Source organism: Rhinoderma darwinii, chromosome 6, assembly GCF_050947455.1.
Source record: "Rhinoderma darwinii isolate aRhiDar2 chromosome 6, aRhiDar2.hap1, whole genome shotgun sequence".
Classification (NCBI taxonomy): domain Eukaryota; kingdom Metazoa; phylum Chordata; class Amphibia; order Anura; family Rhinodermatidae; genus Rhinoderma; species Rhinoderma darwinii.
The window spans coordinates 59,615,244-59,634,214 of NC_134692.1; the positions used below are offsets into that span (position 1 = coordinate 59,615,244).

At 39.5% G+C, this 18,971-nt stretch overlaps 1 protein-coding gene across 4 annotated transcripts in view; it reads left to right on the plus strand.

Moving 5' to 3' along the window:
* The window catches only part of NRP2 (neuropilin 2), a 125,134-nt gene that overhangs the window by 82,824 nt on the left and 23,339 nt on the right, over positions 1-18,971 (plus strand). For all 4 annotated transcript variants that reach the window (XM_075829838.1, XM_075829839.1, XM_075829840.1 and 1 more), the window contains exons 13-15: positions 1,152-1,417; positions 10,626-10,722; positions 13,401-13,439. In XM_075829838.1, the coding sequence (XP_075685953.1) occupies positions 1,152-1,417; positions 10,626-10,722; positions 13,401-13,439 (402 nt within the window). The remainder of the gene's footprint in view (positions 1-1,151; positions 1,418-10,625; positions 10,723-13,400; positions 13,440-18,971) is intronic.

Below are 18,971 nucleotides of genomic sequence, written 5' to 3' on the forward strand. Positions count from 1 at the left end.
ATTAAAGAGTCATCATGCTAAGGTTAAAGTGCTTATGACTTAATATTGTGTTGGTCTTTGTAGTTTCCTTTTTTTATCTTTGCAGCCATGTTGCAAAATATTGAATATAGGATATCATTGCCTATGAATAGAAAGCCCTTAGTGTTTCTGACTCTTTACAGAAGCCTCTCTCATGCATCAAAACTGTGCCTGTAAAGAAAGATTTGTCACAGGCCTTGCTAATGCTTTTCATGCTTGAGGACCAAGAATTTGCCGAGCAGTAACATCTAACAGTGGACAGAGGGGCTATCTATGCGACTACAACAAAGCAGGGTGCACACAACACTGATATTGACAACTCGTGACTTTCGGGTGGCTAGGACACACCTTCTCTTTAGTTCCACTCTACTCTTTTGAAGTTCTTCCACATCTAGGAAGGTCTGGTGTCAAACATATTGAGAATTTATCAAATTTTTAGAGTATCCTTCCAATAGGCAGTTTGTGCTGTACTTATATAATATATGGTATAGTGCATCAATGTTCTTATTGATCATTCTATTATTCGATCGCTTCCTCTTGATCAGCTCTGATCATTCAAGGTCATGTATTTCTGAAATAACAAGTGTTCATTGTGTTTAAAACTGCATTGGTTATAATGTTGACCACAGGTTTTTCTAACAAAACACTGTACTGTCTGTTGGAACTACTTTCAAACTTTATTTTTAGGATCTAGACACAAGAAAAGGGGCTTGAGGTTGCTCTTAGTTCAGGGTGGTCTTGTTCTTTGATGAGAGACAACAGCAGCTTAAGACGGAGAAACAGCTGCTGTTAGTTCTCTGGGCATGGAAAACAGACGTTTTATTACTGGTTAAACCAGGATATGCTTAGATTTATATAAAGGCATGTATTTTTTTGTTAAAGTATGTGACATCCTCAATAATGAAAAATAAATTGATATGTTGACTGATAATCGAAACCTTGTTCAATGGAACTACATGAACTACATACTATAAATATAGCTCTCATATTAGGCAACAGGGGCTGTCCCCAAGTTTTGTTCACATGGGCTCTTGTGCAGGAAGAAACAACGCACATGTTAAATTTCACGCTATAGAAAATAATTTGTTAAATCATTAATATTACTGTTGTTTTTACTTTTTTTTTTTTTATAGCCAACAGTAAAAACTATTTGAGACTACCCAGCAGTGGAAGAAGAGAGGGCCAACATGCCCGTTTACTTAGCCCCAGATTGCATCAGCCTAGGTGCGCCTTTTGCTTGGCATTTCGGTATAGGGCATCAGGAACCAGTGGTGCCACATTGCGAGTGCTCAGGAATTCAAGCCAGGAGAACAGATTGCTGTGGAAAATAAGAGAAGAACCGGGAAGTGAATGGAAAGATGGCAGAGTCCACCTGATGAGCTACGATGGAGATTACCAGGTACACATAATTTTAGCTAAAAATGAATGTTGTGGAAGCTTTTCTTAGTTTACCCCCTTTTACTTGACATTTCATCACATCTTTAAAGAAATTATTTTTAACTGGCCACCGGTAGTTATCTTAATTTCTGATATACTCTTGGGTCTGGAGGTTGGTTGGAGGTACGGAGAAGTGGTCTATGGGTATAGGATATGTACCCAACTTCTCTAGATATTTCCAACAATTTCTTGCATCTTTAGTCCTCAAGATCAATTTTTAGGGGCTGAATTGTAATTTTTATAAAGGTCTAATAAGCCTTCTGCTATCAGCCATAAGGGTGAGTTCACACGTAGCATAAATACTGTGGATTTCTTTGCGGAAAATACGCAGCATAATACTGTAGCAGCAGAGTGGATGAGATTTGAAGAAATCTTATCCACACGCTGCATAAATGCTGAGCGGAAAAAACACTCAGAAATTGACCCGCAGCATGTCAATTGTATTTGCGTAATCGCTGCTTATTTGTAGCATTGAATTCAATGGGGAGGTAATACCTGCAACAGATAGCAGATAAAAATAAAATAAGATAAAAAGAAAAAAAAACGCAACTTAGAAAAAAATAAATCTTATACTTACCCAGAATTCTGTGTTTCTTCGTCCAGGCCGGTCTCCTGGGATGACGTTTCATCCCGAGTGACCACTGCAGCCAATCACAGGCTGCAGCTGTCATATGGGATGAAGCGTCATCCCAGGAGGCCGGGCTGCAGGACGGTGGAGGGACGCGTCGCCATGGCTACGTAAGTATGAAACTTTTTTTTTAGGTGCAGTTTTCCGCAGTGGACATTCCGGACGAAAACTGCACCGCTATTTAGTGTGTTTTTTCGGCCGCAATACCCTGTAGCGCACAGGGCGGATACGATGTGCTTTTACCCTGTGTGAACATAGCCTAATACAGTAAATTTACATAGTCTTTCTTAAGCTTCACATAAAGGAAAAAAAGCATCTATTTTATTTTGTTGGTTTGTCCTCACTAATATGGTGGTTCTTCTTGCATCTCTTTTCCCAGCGGTGCCCGTCGTCATCATCATAGAAATTAGTTCACGTGTCACCTGGATATATCAAAAGTGTTCTTGATTACAAAGAGCCCTACATTAGTTCCAGGCGCCATTAGACAGATTTTGCCATCCCTGATGCTCGGCAGCGTGCATATATCATGAGGTTAATAAATTGTCAGCGGGCTCCGGTACACAATCCAACTTCCAGGAGATTTGAATTAAAGGGACAGTTCTGGCAGATCTGCAATAAGAGATTTGTATTAAGAGGATTTATAGTGTTTATTTTAATATTACAGGAGAATCTGGATGGCTCCCATCGGAGACTTCAGTTAGGCAGAGTTGTTTTCATTCTGTTTCTCGTGTTGTTATAGCAACTAAATGGTACGCTGCTTGTTATTCAGAAAGCACTGATCTATAGCAGCATTTGGGTCTTTGTGGATGACATTAGGCTTTTGATGTATTCGGCAGAATGTTGAAGTCTTGTCTTGCTAAGTAAAAAAAAGTGTTTTCCACACCCCGTAGTTTCTACATGTAGGTATCAGCTCTCTGTTCCAAGTGTGATTGTAATCTAATAGAGATGACACCTAGGCACAAATAGACAATGTTGGAAGAGTACATGAATATTATCCAATGTCTTACAAGATCTGGTTTTTGTATGATATGATGTTTATATACAGCAGGGATTTTCCAAGTATTGATCTCACTTTTTTGAGAAGTATGTATAGTCTACTGGGTGCCAATCAATTTATATCTCTATTTAATGTGGATTACGAGATCGATGGTTTTATTTATATAGTATATAGTTTATTTATAGGTGGGGGAGGGGTTATGAAAATGAATGTATGGGTTACAGTTGCTATAGGTCAGAGCAACCAGTCAGCTATTTGCTTTTATATTGGATACTAGACTACACATACTGCCATATACTTAGTGTGGAGGTTATTTGGTGTGATCTATGGTTAAGCATTATAAACAGTAAAATCTCTGCCATATTTATAAAACAGCTGCATTTATTCACAAAAACCTACTAGCAATAGCAAAAATGCCTAGGTAAATGATTAGGGTATTATGTACATTTTATGTTTCAACCATTTAGAACAGCAATACAATCTTTTATGTATTCATTTATATTAAATCTTTTATAGATTTATTTATATTTTCTATACATTTATGTTCTTCCAAAAGCGTCCCTTTGTATATGAATACTCTTATGTACAAAAATATACAGGTGATAAGTTGATGAATTCTACTGACTTCAGTCAAACAGCGCCCCCTGTGGACAAAACAGAATTGAAAACAGAATATTTTAATCCACAAATTAATAGATATTTGTATTAACAATATTCCGATCATCGTCTTCTTAACGTCTCTGTAGCCTTCTGTGCAGTTTCAGTATGTGGTATATTTGCTTTTCCTTATTAGAGAATATACGCTCTGCGGGGCACTGCCCTGCTCTGTAGTCATCTGGGAGGGAATGCAGTGTAATCAGACTTCAATATAGTGATGTACTGATCATCATAAGACAAGCATTGTCTATTCTCACAGGACAGACCCGGACTGCGATTTCTTATGTACTTGGTCTTTCCAATGTCTCACCCTGAGTAATGACAAATAGTCAATCCCAATGAATACACTGAATACGTTTGTACAGTAATTTCCAATACACTCAGTGCAGGATAACACATGACTAGTAAATTATTAATCCACATGTGAACTACAGTAGCTGTAAAACAGCTGAAATTAAATTTGTCAGAAATAAATTTGCTTACTTGCCCAAACTATTGCAAACTACTACTTGCCCAAACTAGTGCATCTCCCTATTGCTGTAATCCACAACAGGGAGAAATCCTGGGACATGTAGCTCTTTTTATGTATGCCATTCAGACTGTATCCCTCACATTTTTTCTTGTAACAGGGGTAGGTTCAGTGTCGGACTGGGGTACCTTAGGCCCACCAGAGGAATTAATTTAAAGGGCCCACTCTCAATCTATTGCAGACTCAGTTTTATTCTAGCATAAACATTGTCTTAAATCAAGCTGTCCCCGATGCTCTCTAAAGTGCTGCTTTAGGCTGGGTTCACACGTGGCGGAATTTCACTTAAATTCCGCTGCGGACACTCCGCAGCGTTAATCCGCAGCGGAGCCGTTTGTCCATTGACTTACACTTTAATTTAGCAGTGTTCGTTTAGACGAGGCGTAAAATTCCGCTGCGGAGCATAGGCTGCGGAGCGGAATTTGGTGTCCGCAGCATGCTCTGTCTGTTGCGGAGCAGTGGCGGACTCATGGCGGAATTTCTCCATTGACTTCAATGGAGATTCTAAGTTCCGCAATGAAGTCCGCAGCTGTCATGCACATGTTATGTGTGCTGCGGATCCGTCTTGCTTTTTTGACATGACATTTCTTCATTCTGGCTGGACCTATGTATTTCTAGGTCTACAGCCAGACTGAGGAAGTCAATGGGGCTCCCGTAATGACGGGAGCGTTGCTAGGAGACGTCTGTAAATAGTCACTGTCCAGGGTGCTGAAAGAGTTAAGCGATCGGCAGTAACTGTTTCTGCACCCGGGACATTGACTACCGATCCCAATATACATGTATCTGTAAAAAAAAATGAAGTTCATACTTACCGAGAACTCCCTGCTTCTGTCTCCAGTCCGGCCTCCCAGGATGACGTTTCAGTCTAAGTGACGGCTGCAGCCAATCACAGGCTAATAACAGGCTGCAGCGGTCACATGGACTGCCGCGTCATCCAGGGAGATCGGGCTGGATGCCGAAGGAGGGACGCGTCACCAAGACAACGGGCGGTAAGTATGAATTTCTTTGACTTTCACAAGGGAAAGTGCTGTCCCTTCTCTCTATCCTGCACTGATAGGGAGAAGGGAAGTACTTTTACCGCAGTCCGCAGCAGCTAGTCCGCATCAATTTACTGCACATTTTGTGCAGATCCGCAGCAGAATCTGCAACGCAGATTCTGTGCGGCATTGATGCGGACAGTTGCGGAGGAAATCCGCCACGTGTGGTCATGCCCTTACTGCGCTGCTAAAATATTTCATTATTCGGTAAACCTCAGGGTATGTTCACACTTAGCGGATTAGCTGCGAAAAATCTGCGAAAACAATCTGCGAAAAATCTGCAGCGTCATACTGTAGCAGCAAAGTGTGGGTGAGATTTGAATATATCTCATCCACACAGTGCTGAAAAAATCAGCCAAGAAAACGTTCATAAATTAAAAATAAGTCAGTTTGTTTGGTGCAACTTACAAAATATGTTTTTTTTAAAAATTAGGCTGGATTCACACGAGCATGTTACGTCCGTAATGTACGGAACGTATTTCGGCCGCAAGTCCCGGACCGAACACACTGCAGGGAGCCGGGCTCCTAGCATCATAGTTATGTACGATGCTAGGAGTCCCTGCCTCGCTGCTGGACAGACAACTGTCCCGTACTGAAAACATGATTACAGTACGGGACAGTTGTCCGGCAGCGAGGTAGGGACTCCTAGCGTCGTACATAACTATGATGCTAGGAGCCCGGCTCCCTGCAGTGTGTTCGGTCCGGGACTTGCGGCCGAAATACGTTCCGTACATTACGGACGTAATGTGCTCGTGTGAATCCAGCCTTATTTTTACATTTTGAGATACAGCTGCTCTGTATCCTGTGTACAGAGCAGCTGCATCGTGTGCTCAGACCTGAATCCGTCAGGTAAGTGGGACTGATGGATTCAGAGTCAGCGGGTCCTGCGTGTCTCTGACAGTATTACAGGTGGATCCTGCGTGTCAGTTTTTATTGAAAATTATTTTTACTTTTTGAGATACAGCTGCTCTATATTCTCTATACAGAGCAGCTGTATCTTACGCTGAATCCTGTACCCATCAGGTCTGTGGGACTGACGGTTCGCAGGATCAAGCTGTTAATGATCATATCTAAATTCATAACTTAGATGTGATCGATAACATGTGGATCCCGCTGACACTAAACCCGTCAGTCCCGCAGGACTGACGGATTCAGATATCAGTACTACATACAGCTGCTCCATATACAGGATACAAAGCATCTGTATCTCAAAAAGTTAAATGATTTTTAATAAAAATGATTTAGAAAGTTGCACGAATCACAGTGATAGACATTTTTATTTAAAAAAAAATAAAATATTTCAAAAGGTGTACATAGCTTTTAGAGGGATTGTCCAGATTGTCTCACCCCCTACATTGTAAGTTAGTGTTTCTGTACAGCAGCCTCATTACATAATCACATTGACACTTCCTCCAATAGACCTGCCGCTGTATTACACATCGTGACCACGTGACTAGGACACATGGCTGCTGTATGGAAACATTTTCCTTCCAGTGTAGAGGGAGGAATGGAGAAGGCATGTACCAATTGTGACGCAACTCCAATTTTTATTACCTTCAAGCAACATCTTTATGAAAATAAAAAAACTATTTCAGACAACTCCTTTCAGAAAATAGTGATGATTCCTCGAAATAAATACTTCACACAATATATTCTTTTTACTGTAATATATATCTTTATGCATCACAATGGGTTTACTTAGCTGCATTTTATCTCGATTTATGTGTATGTTTTAACTGTATATTATTTTTACAGCCAGAACCAGTAATATAGTTTGGGGAGTGAATAGAAAGGGGTTAATAAAGGGAAAACTGCTGAGCTTTGTATTGGGTAAAAGGGTTAAAGATAAGGATATTAAAAAAGCTGTATAGAGATAGGAGAAGGAAGTGGTTTAAAGAGGCTCTGTCACCACATTATAAGTGCCCTATCTCCTACATAAGGAGATCGGCGCTATAATGTAGGTGACAGCAGTGCTTTTTATTTAAAAAAACCAATCTGTTTTCACCACTTTATTAGCGATTTTAGATTTATGCTAATGAGTTGCTTAATGCCCAACTGGGCGTGTTTTTACTTTAGACCAAGTGGGCGTTGTACAGAGGAGTGTATGACGCTGACCAATAAGCGTCATGCACTTCTCTCCATTCATTTACTCAGCGCATATGGATCCTGCTAGATCCTTATGTGCTGTCTTATACTAACACATTAACAATACTGAAGTGTTTAGACAGTGAATAGACATTCCACGGGATGTCTATTCACAATCTCTGCACTTCATTACTGTTTCTATGGTAGTTACAGCCGAGGAAGCGTAATCTCGCGAGATTACGCTGTAGATGACAGGTTACAACAAGATTACGCTTCCTCTGCTGTAACTACCATAGAAACAATAACGAAGTGCAGAGATTGTGAATAGACATCCCGTGGAATGTCTATTCACTGTCTAAACACTTCAGTATTGTTAATGTGTTAGTATAAGACAGCACATAAGGATCTAGCAGGATCCCTATGCGCTGAGTAAATGAATGGAGAGAAGTGCATGATGCTGATTGGTCAGCGTCATACACTCCTCTGTACAACGCCCACTTGGTCTAAAGTAAAACACGCCCACTTGGGCATTAAGCAACTCATTAGCATAAATCTAAAATTGCTAATAAAGTGGTGAAAACAGATCGTTTTTTTAAAATAAAAAGCATTACTGTCATCTACATTATAGCGCCGATCTCCTTATGTAGGAGATAGGACACTTATAATGTGGTGACAGAGCCTCTTTAAGCAATGGAAAACGACATCATGCGGGAAGTGAAGAAGGGGTAAAGTGGGGGTTAGGAGGAAAGAGGATGGTATACTGGATACTGTATAACTAAGAGAGTAGAGGGGCTCTGAATAGTTGTATACACATGGAGGGGGGAGGAGAGGGGATTTGGGAATAATCTGTACCTTGGAGCAGAGGTTCTCACCATGTGAAGTGAAATACAGGAGGAGCTCTTGTTGCAGAGTATGTACCCTCCCCCACCTGTTGCCGATTTTTATACAAGTTCAGCCTGTGAAGAGTCAGTCCCTCCTCCTCTTCTGTCTTGATGTTGCAGTTGTACACATGGTCTCCCTCATTCTTGCCCAAACCAAGCAAGTTAGTGCAGTGAGGAGAGAAAGCCATTACATTATGTAGGCAGGGCGAGCACAGATAACATTGTCCAGCGCCATCAGGGCTTCAGCGTAACAGGCAGCCCATCCTCTGCTTCCTGTGCTAGCAATGTTGACTGCTGCCACTTCTCATAAGTTATATCATTACAGTTTTAACAGCTGTCACCTTCCGGGCTGAGCCCCCAGTTAGTGCCAAAATGATCAACCTGCCCCTGCCTAAAATACAACCACTGCTAAAGAGTGAGCAACAGGGAGCCTTCAGCATCAGCAGGAGCACATTGCTGGTGGGCGGAGTCTGGACTGGGGAAGTCCCGTCATCAGCGGCAGTAACTGGCTGCATTTATGATAGCAGGAGAGTCAGGGGCCCACCGGAGGATCCACCGGTTCTGCGGTGGGCCAGTCCGACACTGGGTAGGTTTCTAGGTTGGCTGCATCAGAGCTCTGTAAAAGAGCTTTGTGCAGTCATTTTCCAGCCTCTAAACATTTGAATGATAATGCAGGAATAAAGTTCAGTGAATACAATTGATGCAAATGATGTAGACGGTGTCGCTGCTAACAATTGTGAAAATTAACACGTCTATCGATGAAATGTGAAGTGGAGAAAATGTGGGATATCTAAGGTAAAGTCTGCAAGATTATACCTGCCAATGACTTCCGGCGTTTTTTCTGGTGTCAGTCACACGTACACAGTTACACTATCGAAAAATGTTCTCTTAGAATAGAAGTATGAGTGATCTAACCAGGTAATACGGTGGGAAGGTGACCTGCAATGTTGCTGGAAGTTGCACATGACTGAATCTATAGGTAGCTGAGAAAACATAAAGTGGTGATGACGTCATAAAGGGTGGGTGTTTTTAGTACATGCTTCATAAACATCTTGGCACGTTTCATTTTTTTTTTTGTATTAGCGCTTATTTCGTCTTAAAAAAGATGGTATGACCATTTTGAGACATTAATTTTTCAACCATTTCACAGAATGGTGTGTGTAAATCAAGGAAAATGAAATGTCACCATATGCCAAGACAATTGCATCACTTTCAATATTTGATTTTTTATGTTGTATTATTCGAGCTACAGATATAATTTGCCGTAGGGCGAAGGATTCTAGGAGGAAATTCATAGGTGCCCGTATTTGACATCTAATTTAATAATCCTCCCTCTGTTTATGCTAAAGACACTTTAAGAAAAGAGCACAGTTCATAGTTGAAAGCATTTCTTATCGTTTGCTATTAAAAGTCTAAGCTGTCATTTTTTCCTGTACTGTTACTTTAAAGACAGACATGGTCGCATTGATTATTGAGGAGAGCAACTGTATTAATCAGCTGTGAGTGTGGAAGTGCCGGGGCGCTGGAAAGAAATTGCATTTTAAATCCTAATTGTTTAGTCCTCCGTCAGAGGGACCTGCAGCTAATATGCAGCAGCGGGCTTCCGTGTGATTTTTTTTTGGTAGCCACTAGCAACGCTGCTGTATTGAACACATACTCCAAAAATGAGTCCTGAGTATAAATTATGTACATAGCGCTGTCCCTGTAGAACTATATTTAACAAAACAGCCAGTACACCGACCGTGAGCCAAGTTGTAGCGTGTTGGGAGGGGGAGATCTGTCTTTTCCAATCTGTTTTGTCTAAATTAAATGCAAACAGGTCGAGAATATTTGTTGACATTAAAAGCAGGGATTCAATCCCTCTATTCACTATCTGTCCTATTGTGGCAAGAGATTAAATGGACATTATACAGATGGTTGACTAAAGCACGGAGCAAGAGACATAACACCTTGTAATGAGCATTGCTGGCTGGGCATAAGCAGATCGTGCTGCCTAGCTGGGGACATGTATTGGTGCAATTGAAAATACATATAATCCACTGAGTTTTAGTCCGATTAATCTTGGCAATCAACATTGATTTGGAGACTATTTGATAACTATTCCATGTAGATGCTATGCGCTATTACAGGAGTCAATAGTAACAAATAGTCATACAATGTTTATATCAATACGCTTGGGTGTGTAGGTTTGCAGATATGCAAGGAACTTGATGGACTGTGATTAGATATTGTCTCTCTATAGATCTTCTTTTCAACTTTTAGACCCATAGATTACATAATACATTCAAATATTGGACATGATTTACAACAAACAATTGTATTAGTTAATAGTAATTCATTTCTTGCTTCTTGCTTGCAGGTTGTCATCGAAGGAATTGTTGGTAAGGGCCAGTCGGGAGAGATTGCTGTGGATGACATACGGATAGCTAATGACATCCCCTTAGAAAACTGCATGGGTAAGAAGATTTGGACTGAACGGTCCAAACTATTTCTATAGCTTCATCTAGGCTGTTGGACATCTACATATATATATAAAGAGAAAACTTTCAGAACCGCAATATGAAAAAGTGGTGGTTTATTCAGTCAAACACAAAGCAACGTTTCTGTTCTACAATAGGACCTTTATCAAGGAGTGCTGCAAGTTTTCTCTTTCTATATACAATGCTCCGTCCTAGGATCAGGACAACTTGCTGGGCACGCGTACTACAGTTTTCTGTGAGTGCTGCTGCTTTTTGCCTTTATATATATATATATATATATATATATATATATATATATATATATATAGCAGGCTGCTGGTAAAGCTTGGTTTAAGTTGTCATTGTTGCAGTTGTGCACGCTCAGATAAGTTAAGAGATGTATCCTAGTATCATAGTTTGTAAGTTTGAAAAAAGACATATGTCCATTCAGTGCAGCCTATTATTCTGCAATGTTGATCGAGAGTAAGGCAAAACCCCCATGAGGCAAAATCCAAATTTCCTCATCTTATTGAAAATACAAACATAACTTTTATTACACTCAAGAAAGATATCCAGGCCACCTTTGAATTCTTTCAGTAAATTCACCATAACAACTTCCTCTGGCAGAGAGTTCCATATTCTCACTGCTCTTACAGTAAAGAATCCCCTTCTATATCGGTGTAGAAACCTTCTTTCCTCTAGATGTAGAGTATGTCACATTGTTATAGTTACTGGGTACAAATAGATCATGAGAGAGATCTCTGTATTGATTTTTTGATATTTTTATACATAGTTATTAGGTCACCCCTCAGCTGTTTTTTTTTATTATTACTTTTTAAACTTAATGACCCTAATTTTTATAATCTTTCTGGGTACTGTAGTCCAATCATTCCATGTGTTACTTTAGTTTCCTGCCTTTGAATTTCCATCCAGAATGTCTTCTGTAAGAATCTCAAAGTATAGTTAAATTCTATATCAGGGTCTGCAAGACTTTCCATCTACGGTATTTAAAACCCCATCCTTTCCTTGTTTTAGAAATGTATTTTGCGGACCTTGTTGTCGGCAAAAGACCTTAGACCCTGCATACTACTTGGCTCCTCACTTGAAGTAAACTGGTTTATGAACTTTTGATAATAAATATATATATATATATATATATATATATATATATATATATATATAGATATATGGACTTTATATGATTGTTCATCAATCCTGTTAAGGACACATGCACACGAACGTGTTTTTGCGGCCGCAATTCACGTGCAAATCTGCAGGTGAATTACGGTCCCATTAATTTCTAAGGGCTCATGCACACGATCGTGGTTTCCACGGTCCGTGCATTGCCCGGGAGCCTGGACCGCAAAAAGATAGGACATGTCCTATATTGGATGCATTTTGCGGTCCGGGCTCATTGAAATTAATTTACAGGGCTATGTGCATGGCCAGTGATTTGCAGGCGGCCCGCGGGTGGCACTCTGCGGCTGTCTGAGCAGCAAATCACGGGCCACTACGGTCGTGTGCATGAGGCCTTAAGATATGACATCTAGCACAGCACAGTAAAATCCCAGGGGATATTTTGTTTGATATTATGGGGGTAGGGGCTGAAAATGAATCTAGATTTTGGAAAACCTTTCAAGTACTCCAAAAAAGAAGCAGGCCTATAGAAGTGTATTCATCATTAAATGAATTTCTTTGCCGTCAACTTGAGTGTTGTAAATAGATCATACAGGCTTTTAAAAGCGTTCACACGCCAGTGAGGTTTCCATAACATAAGTTTTAGTACATGCAATATCAAACAATGGATTCTAGAATGGATGATAAAAATGCATCATTAGGCTACATATAAACAAAAAGACGTAAAATGTCAATGTATCGTCATTGGATTCGCACTGTAACATCCTCCCAGCCATCGGCACATCTAAAGGTTGATGGGCAATGAGAACTGCTTTTTAACCCTTCCATTATCATGAGCTTTGCTAAATAAAGCATTGGCAGCTATGACTAATATGGTTAACCAATGGTACTTACACATAGCCTATGGCCTAAAATAATATTAAATATGGAATCAGAAGAACCCTATTTATATTTCAAATCATCATAATCTATTTTACAACACCTGCCTGATGATTTGGGGTCTAAAAGGGTAAATAATAACAATAACAACATTCAAGATCTTTGCCGTTGGTATTGTTTCTAAACTACAAGTACGAAAGGGGCAAAAAAGAATCATGGGAAATGTAGTTTAGCAATAGCTTACACTATATATTGTGACGTGTAGAATTACTGGTAGCCATGAGATCATAATGGTCTTATCCCATTTAAAGATGACACAGCAGTGTGGATATTGTTCGCTGTGTTTCATGGAATATAGACGGAACGCAGAATCAATACGCATCTCCTGCACACATGCTCTGCATCGACATTGCATATTAAATGAAATGTAATGAATCCGGAGGGAGGTTTGTGCTTGAATCTGAAATTAACTCACGAATATGGTTTACATCAAGGTATCTATGAGGACTGTGTCCGACCTAACGTGAGCGTAAATGCTACTAATACAGCAGTCTAAAATGAAGTAATGTATATGTAATGTTGACACACACATAATCATTAAATTCATTGAATTGAATTGAATTTAAAGTAAATAAAATGTATTTTGTTTTCTATTCTAGAACCAATCTCTGCTTTTCCCAAACCAACTGTATATCCAGGTAAGCATTTTCCCGTCATTTCAAACATTTATTCACAACTAAATTAATAATCAATTAATACAAATTGTAATTGTATAAACTTATACAATGTGGGTTATAAATAAAAGGAGCTTAACTCCACTCAGAACCTGAAAATACACATCGGGGTCCAGGAAGCTAATATGGGGATTTGTTTGACAGGGACCTCACATTGGAAAGCTGTAATAACTGGTTATTTTCTTTCCTTTATGAACAAAAATGGGAGGTCCGCAGGGTTAAAAGTAACTATCATTTTTTAAAAACTTTTGAAATGTTAAAGTAATGTGTCTGAAATTTTGATCTGTTGGGGGCTGTAGATACCCATCGATGGATGGAACGAAGGGGCAGTAGCACAGTGCCCCTATGACTCTGATCGGCAGAGCACAGACTCATAGAAAGTCTATGGTCTGTACACATTAACCCTGCTCGGATCAAACACGACAATGTAGAAGGCTCAGCTGAGCGCTTCTGTCCCTTTGTTCCAGTGACTGGTACAGGTCTTAGCACCCAAATCCCACCGATCAAAACTTCTGACATGTCATAGTTCTTGAAAGCAACAGGTACTCTTTGAAGGCTATTGGGCTATTCAGAGAAAGAAAATTACTGCTGGCAGCCAGATGTGCAGTTTCACCAACCTACCTAAGGGTAGATACACATGTTGCCGTCAAATCGCAGTTAAGTGCAGCCATTTTTGCGAAAATTGTGGCAAATTGTTGCCAACAAACTGCAATTTAACCAACACGTGTGAATAGATTCTAACAACTTCCTATGCCTTAGCCTTCCGGATCCCAGTGAGTATGGCAGAGCAGCTAGGGATATTAGTATAACTTGCAGTTACCTCTGAATTTTCAGGTTCTGAGTTAGACTTTAATGTACCGTTTGGTCACTATCCCAGGTAAGTGGATGAACATTGATTAAGATTGCCGTAAATAATAAATAAAAATATAAATTAGTATAATACATTTTGCCTGAGAATCATTACATTTTAGGTTTAATGATAAATCTTGAGTAGGTTGTATGGTGGGTGAAGGCAGATATCATCACCAGTCTTCTGTGTGTCTGGTGAGTCAGATATATATGCGTTTCCTGTGAAAAGTGTTGCTTCTTGTTTGTCATTAACAATTTGTATTTCTCAAATATTAGGCCGTTAAAGCTATTTTTGCATTACATAGAAAAGGTCATTTGATCCCTATTTTTACACATGGGGGTCAATGTTTAATTACCAGTAGGTGAAAGAGTATTTTCTTACTACTGGGCTATGATGTAGCTATTAACTCCTTGGAGACACGGCCAGTTTCAGTTTTTTCATTTTCGTTTTTTTCTCCCCTCCTTCCAAAAGCCATAACTTCTTTGTTTTTTTGTCGACGTAGTCGTATAAGCGCTTGTTTTTTTCCGGGACAAGTTGTAGTTTATTATGACACCATTTACTGTACCGCATAATGTACTGGGAAGCTGAAAAAAAATTATTTGTGGGGTGAAATGGGGAAAAAACTGCTATTACGCCATTTTTTGAGGGGTTTTGTTTTCACGGCGTCCGTCAGGCGGTAAAACCTACATGTGCACCTTATCCTACAGGTTGATACGAATACGGCGATACCAAATTTATATGTTTTGTTTTATGTTTTACCACTTTAAAAAAAACAAAACAATTTTCGAAAAAAAAAAATGTTTAGTGTCGTCATAGAGAGCAATAACTTTTTTATTTTTCCGTCAATTCAGCGATGTGAGGGCTTAATTTTTTCAAGGCGAGCTGTAGTTTTGACGGATACCATTTTGGGGTACATGCAACTTTTTGATCACTGTTTTATAATTTTTTTATCACCCAGCGGATTAAAAAATGCTATATTGTGATAGTTCGGACTTTTACGGACGCGGCGATACCAGTTATGTTAACTTTCATTTTTTTTAAACATTAGTTTAAAGAGACTCTGTCACCAGATTCTCAAACCCCTATCTCCTATTGCATGGGATCGGCGCTGCAATGTAGATAACAGTAACGTTTTGTTTTTTTAAAAACGTTCATTTTTGGCCAAGTTATGAGCAATTTTATATATATGCAAATGAGCTTTGAAATGGACAATTGGGCGGTTTTTTTCGTTATGTCCAACTGGGCGTGTATTGTGTTTTTAACTGGGCGTGTTTACATGTATGACGCTGACCAATCAATGACCAGTCAGCGTCATACACTCATCTCCATTGATTTACACAGCAGCGATCTGCAGCCACATAAACAGAGATTAACGTTAATCAAGTGTCCTGATAATGAATACACATGAAATCCAGCCTGGACGTCATGTGTATTCAGAATCCTGACACTTCTGAATCTTTTCTGTGAGATTTCCAGCAAGAGCCTCTTTAAGGGGGAAATGGGAAAAGGTTTTTTTTTTTTTTTTACTTTTAATACTTTTTTTTTTAAACATAAAAAACAACTTTATTTAACTGTTTTTTACTTTTTGTATTAGTCCCCCTAGAAGACTTCAACTAGCGATCGTTGGATCGCTTGCATGATATTCTACAATACTAATGTATTGCAGTATAACGTGATATGAATAGTCTACTTTGAAGCCCGGCCAGAGGCGGAGCTTCAAAGGAGTACAAAAATGGCAGACCAGGACGCCTTTATTAGGCCCCCAGGTTGCCATAACAACCATTGTAAATGGCTGATCGCACTGCGGGGGGGGGTTGTGTTAGCGATGGCGTGTTTGAGGGGGCGCCCCCCTGATTCTAACAATTTAAATGTCGTGGTCACGATTGACTGCGGCATTTAAAGTGTTAAACGGGCGGAATCAAAGTGAACTTTGATTCCGCCCACTGGAGTGAGGTGTCGGCTGTATAACACGGCCGTCACCCGCCGAGTATGGAGCGCGCTCAGCCAGTGAGCACGCTCCATACTTCCCCTTGGCGACACCTCAGTAATAGTACATTGTATGTCGCCAAGGGGTTATTAAACATGCCCTCCTCTGTGCGCTATGAATTATTAGCAACCATGTAGGGACACAAGGGATTTTTTGTTCACTGCTGATGTCAAAGTCAGTAAAAGTCAAACTATCAATATTCTGTAATGTAAGTGGTCTATCAGCCATTTGATGTTTGTTTGTCTCCTTATCTCAGCGATAATAGAAAAGCAATAGATGACTTAATTGTAAATTCTCCATTAAAGGTAGAGATGCTTTGAAATTGTTATTGTCATCTATAACATGAGCCGGTGCCACGTTTCAGAGCAATCCGTTTGGTAGAGACTGCATCTGGGAAACAGGATCTGTGTTTAAGGGGTTTAACTGTTGTATATGGGTTTGTTCTGAAACTCTAATAACATTCTCACTGTTATTAGCTTTGAGACAGACAATATAATCTTATTCTGAAAGTACTTGTTCTACATTTGACCGTACAATGAAGCAATTTGTTTCACATTACTATTTTTGTTAGACTATGCAAGTGAATCTAGAAGTCCGTGTAATAGATAGCCCTATAGTGTGAACTATTTGCATGCTCCACCATATGCTATCTTATTTTGTTTTACAACAACATTCTATCTATCTGTATATTTATATATTTATTTTTGTAAATAGTGAGAACATTGATTGCACTAGACCAGGAAGACTCATTATACTATGCACTTCTTCCTTGCTTCTTATCTGTCTTTAAGGAAGAAAAAACATGTGCAATAACAATATTATGTCCCCCTTTTTCTCTCTTCACCATTTCTAGTGCATGGGAAACGATAAGTTTTGGAAAACTAGTAGGGATTAAGGAGTTCTCCGCTTTGGACAATCCCTACTTGTTAGAAGGGGTCTCTTGATAATAAACTGATCACAAAGTGTCCCCCTGCTGGGACCCCCAGCGATCAGATATAATCTGTGGGGAAAGCTGGCAATAAGTGTTCAATTTCTCTGCAGTGTCACCACAGGTGAAACTAAGAATGGCACGGTGTTTAATCATATCATTGGGTTGTATGTGTACAGGACAGCACAGGTCCTTCAGAGTGAGAGATGCTCTCCACTCTGGCCAATAGATGAGGATCTTAAACAGAGGTCCCTTTCTCTATTAACTCAGAATTCCTTAATACAGTGTATGGAAAGGGGTTTTCTAAAATGAACAACCCCTTTAAAAAGGCTCTGTCACCACATTATAAGTGCCCTATCTCCTACATAAGGAGATGAGCACTATAATGTAGGTAACAACAGTGCTTTTTATTTAGAAAAACGATCTGTTTTCACAACTTTATTAGCGATTTTAGATTTATGCTAATGAGTTTCTTAATGCCCAAGTGGGCGTGTTTTTACTTTAGACCAAGTGGGCGTTGTACAGAGTGTATGACGCTGACCAATCAGCGTCATGCACTCCTCTCCATTCATTTACTCAGCACATAGGGATCCTGCTACATCCTTATGTGCTGTCTTATACTAACACATTAACAATACTGAAGTGTTTAGACAGTGAATAGACATTCCACGGGATGTCTATTCACAATCTCTGCACTTCGTTACTCTGTATAATGTAGGTGACAGTAATGCTTTTAATTTTAAAAAACGATCTGTTTTCACCACTTTATTAGCGATTTTAGCTTTATGCTAATGACTTTCTTAATGCCCAACTGGGCGTGTTTTTACTTTTTGACCAAGTGGGCATTGTACAGAGGAGTGTATGATTTACAGCAGATCAAAGCGTAATCTCGCTGTAACCTGTCATTTACAGCGTGATCTCGCGAGATTACACTTGCTCTGCTGTAAGTACCACAGAAACGTTAGCGAATTGTCGGGATTGTGAATAGACATCCCGTCCTGGCTGGATGTGATGTCTATTCACTGTCTAAACACTTCAGTAACATTAATGTGTTAGTATAAGACAGCAGATACTGATCTAGCAGGATCCCTATGCGCTGACTAAATGAATTGAGAGAAGTGCATGGCGCTGATTGGTCAGCGTCATACACTCCTCTGTACAACGCCCACTTGGTCTAAAGTAAAAACACGCCCAGTTGGGCATTAAGAAACTAATTAGCATAAAGTTAAAATCGCTTATAACGTGGTAAAAATAGATTGTTTTTCTAAATAAAAAACACTGCTGTCACCTACATTACAGCGCTCATCTCCTTATGTAGGAGACAGGGCACTTCTAATGTGGTGACAGCGTCTCTTTAAGCTATCCATACTCATAAGATAGCTGACAGCTGAAATATTATTTAGCCATCAGCTATCTTTCACAACTCCCTCAGAAACATGCATGTTCAGCTTGGACAAGCCATGTATGTTATCTCAATAGGGAATGAATAAGTGGCTGCCAGACATGCCCATCACCGCTAATCTCTATGTGAGTCAAAGGATTGTAAAGATTCAAATTCACCCTGCCAGATCTTTCTTGTCTCTATACACATTAGTTTATAGTATATACAACTATAGTATAACAAAAAAACAATATATTAGTATATAAAAGCACAAAAATAGTTGGGTAAGGTAAAGCTCTGATATGATAACTTATTTTTTTAACTTTTACTATGCGTCAATGTAATACTGT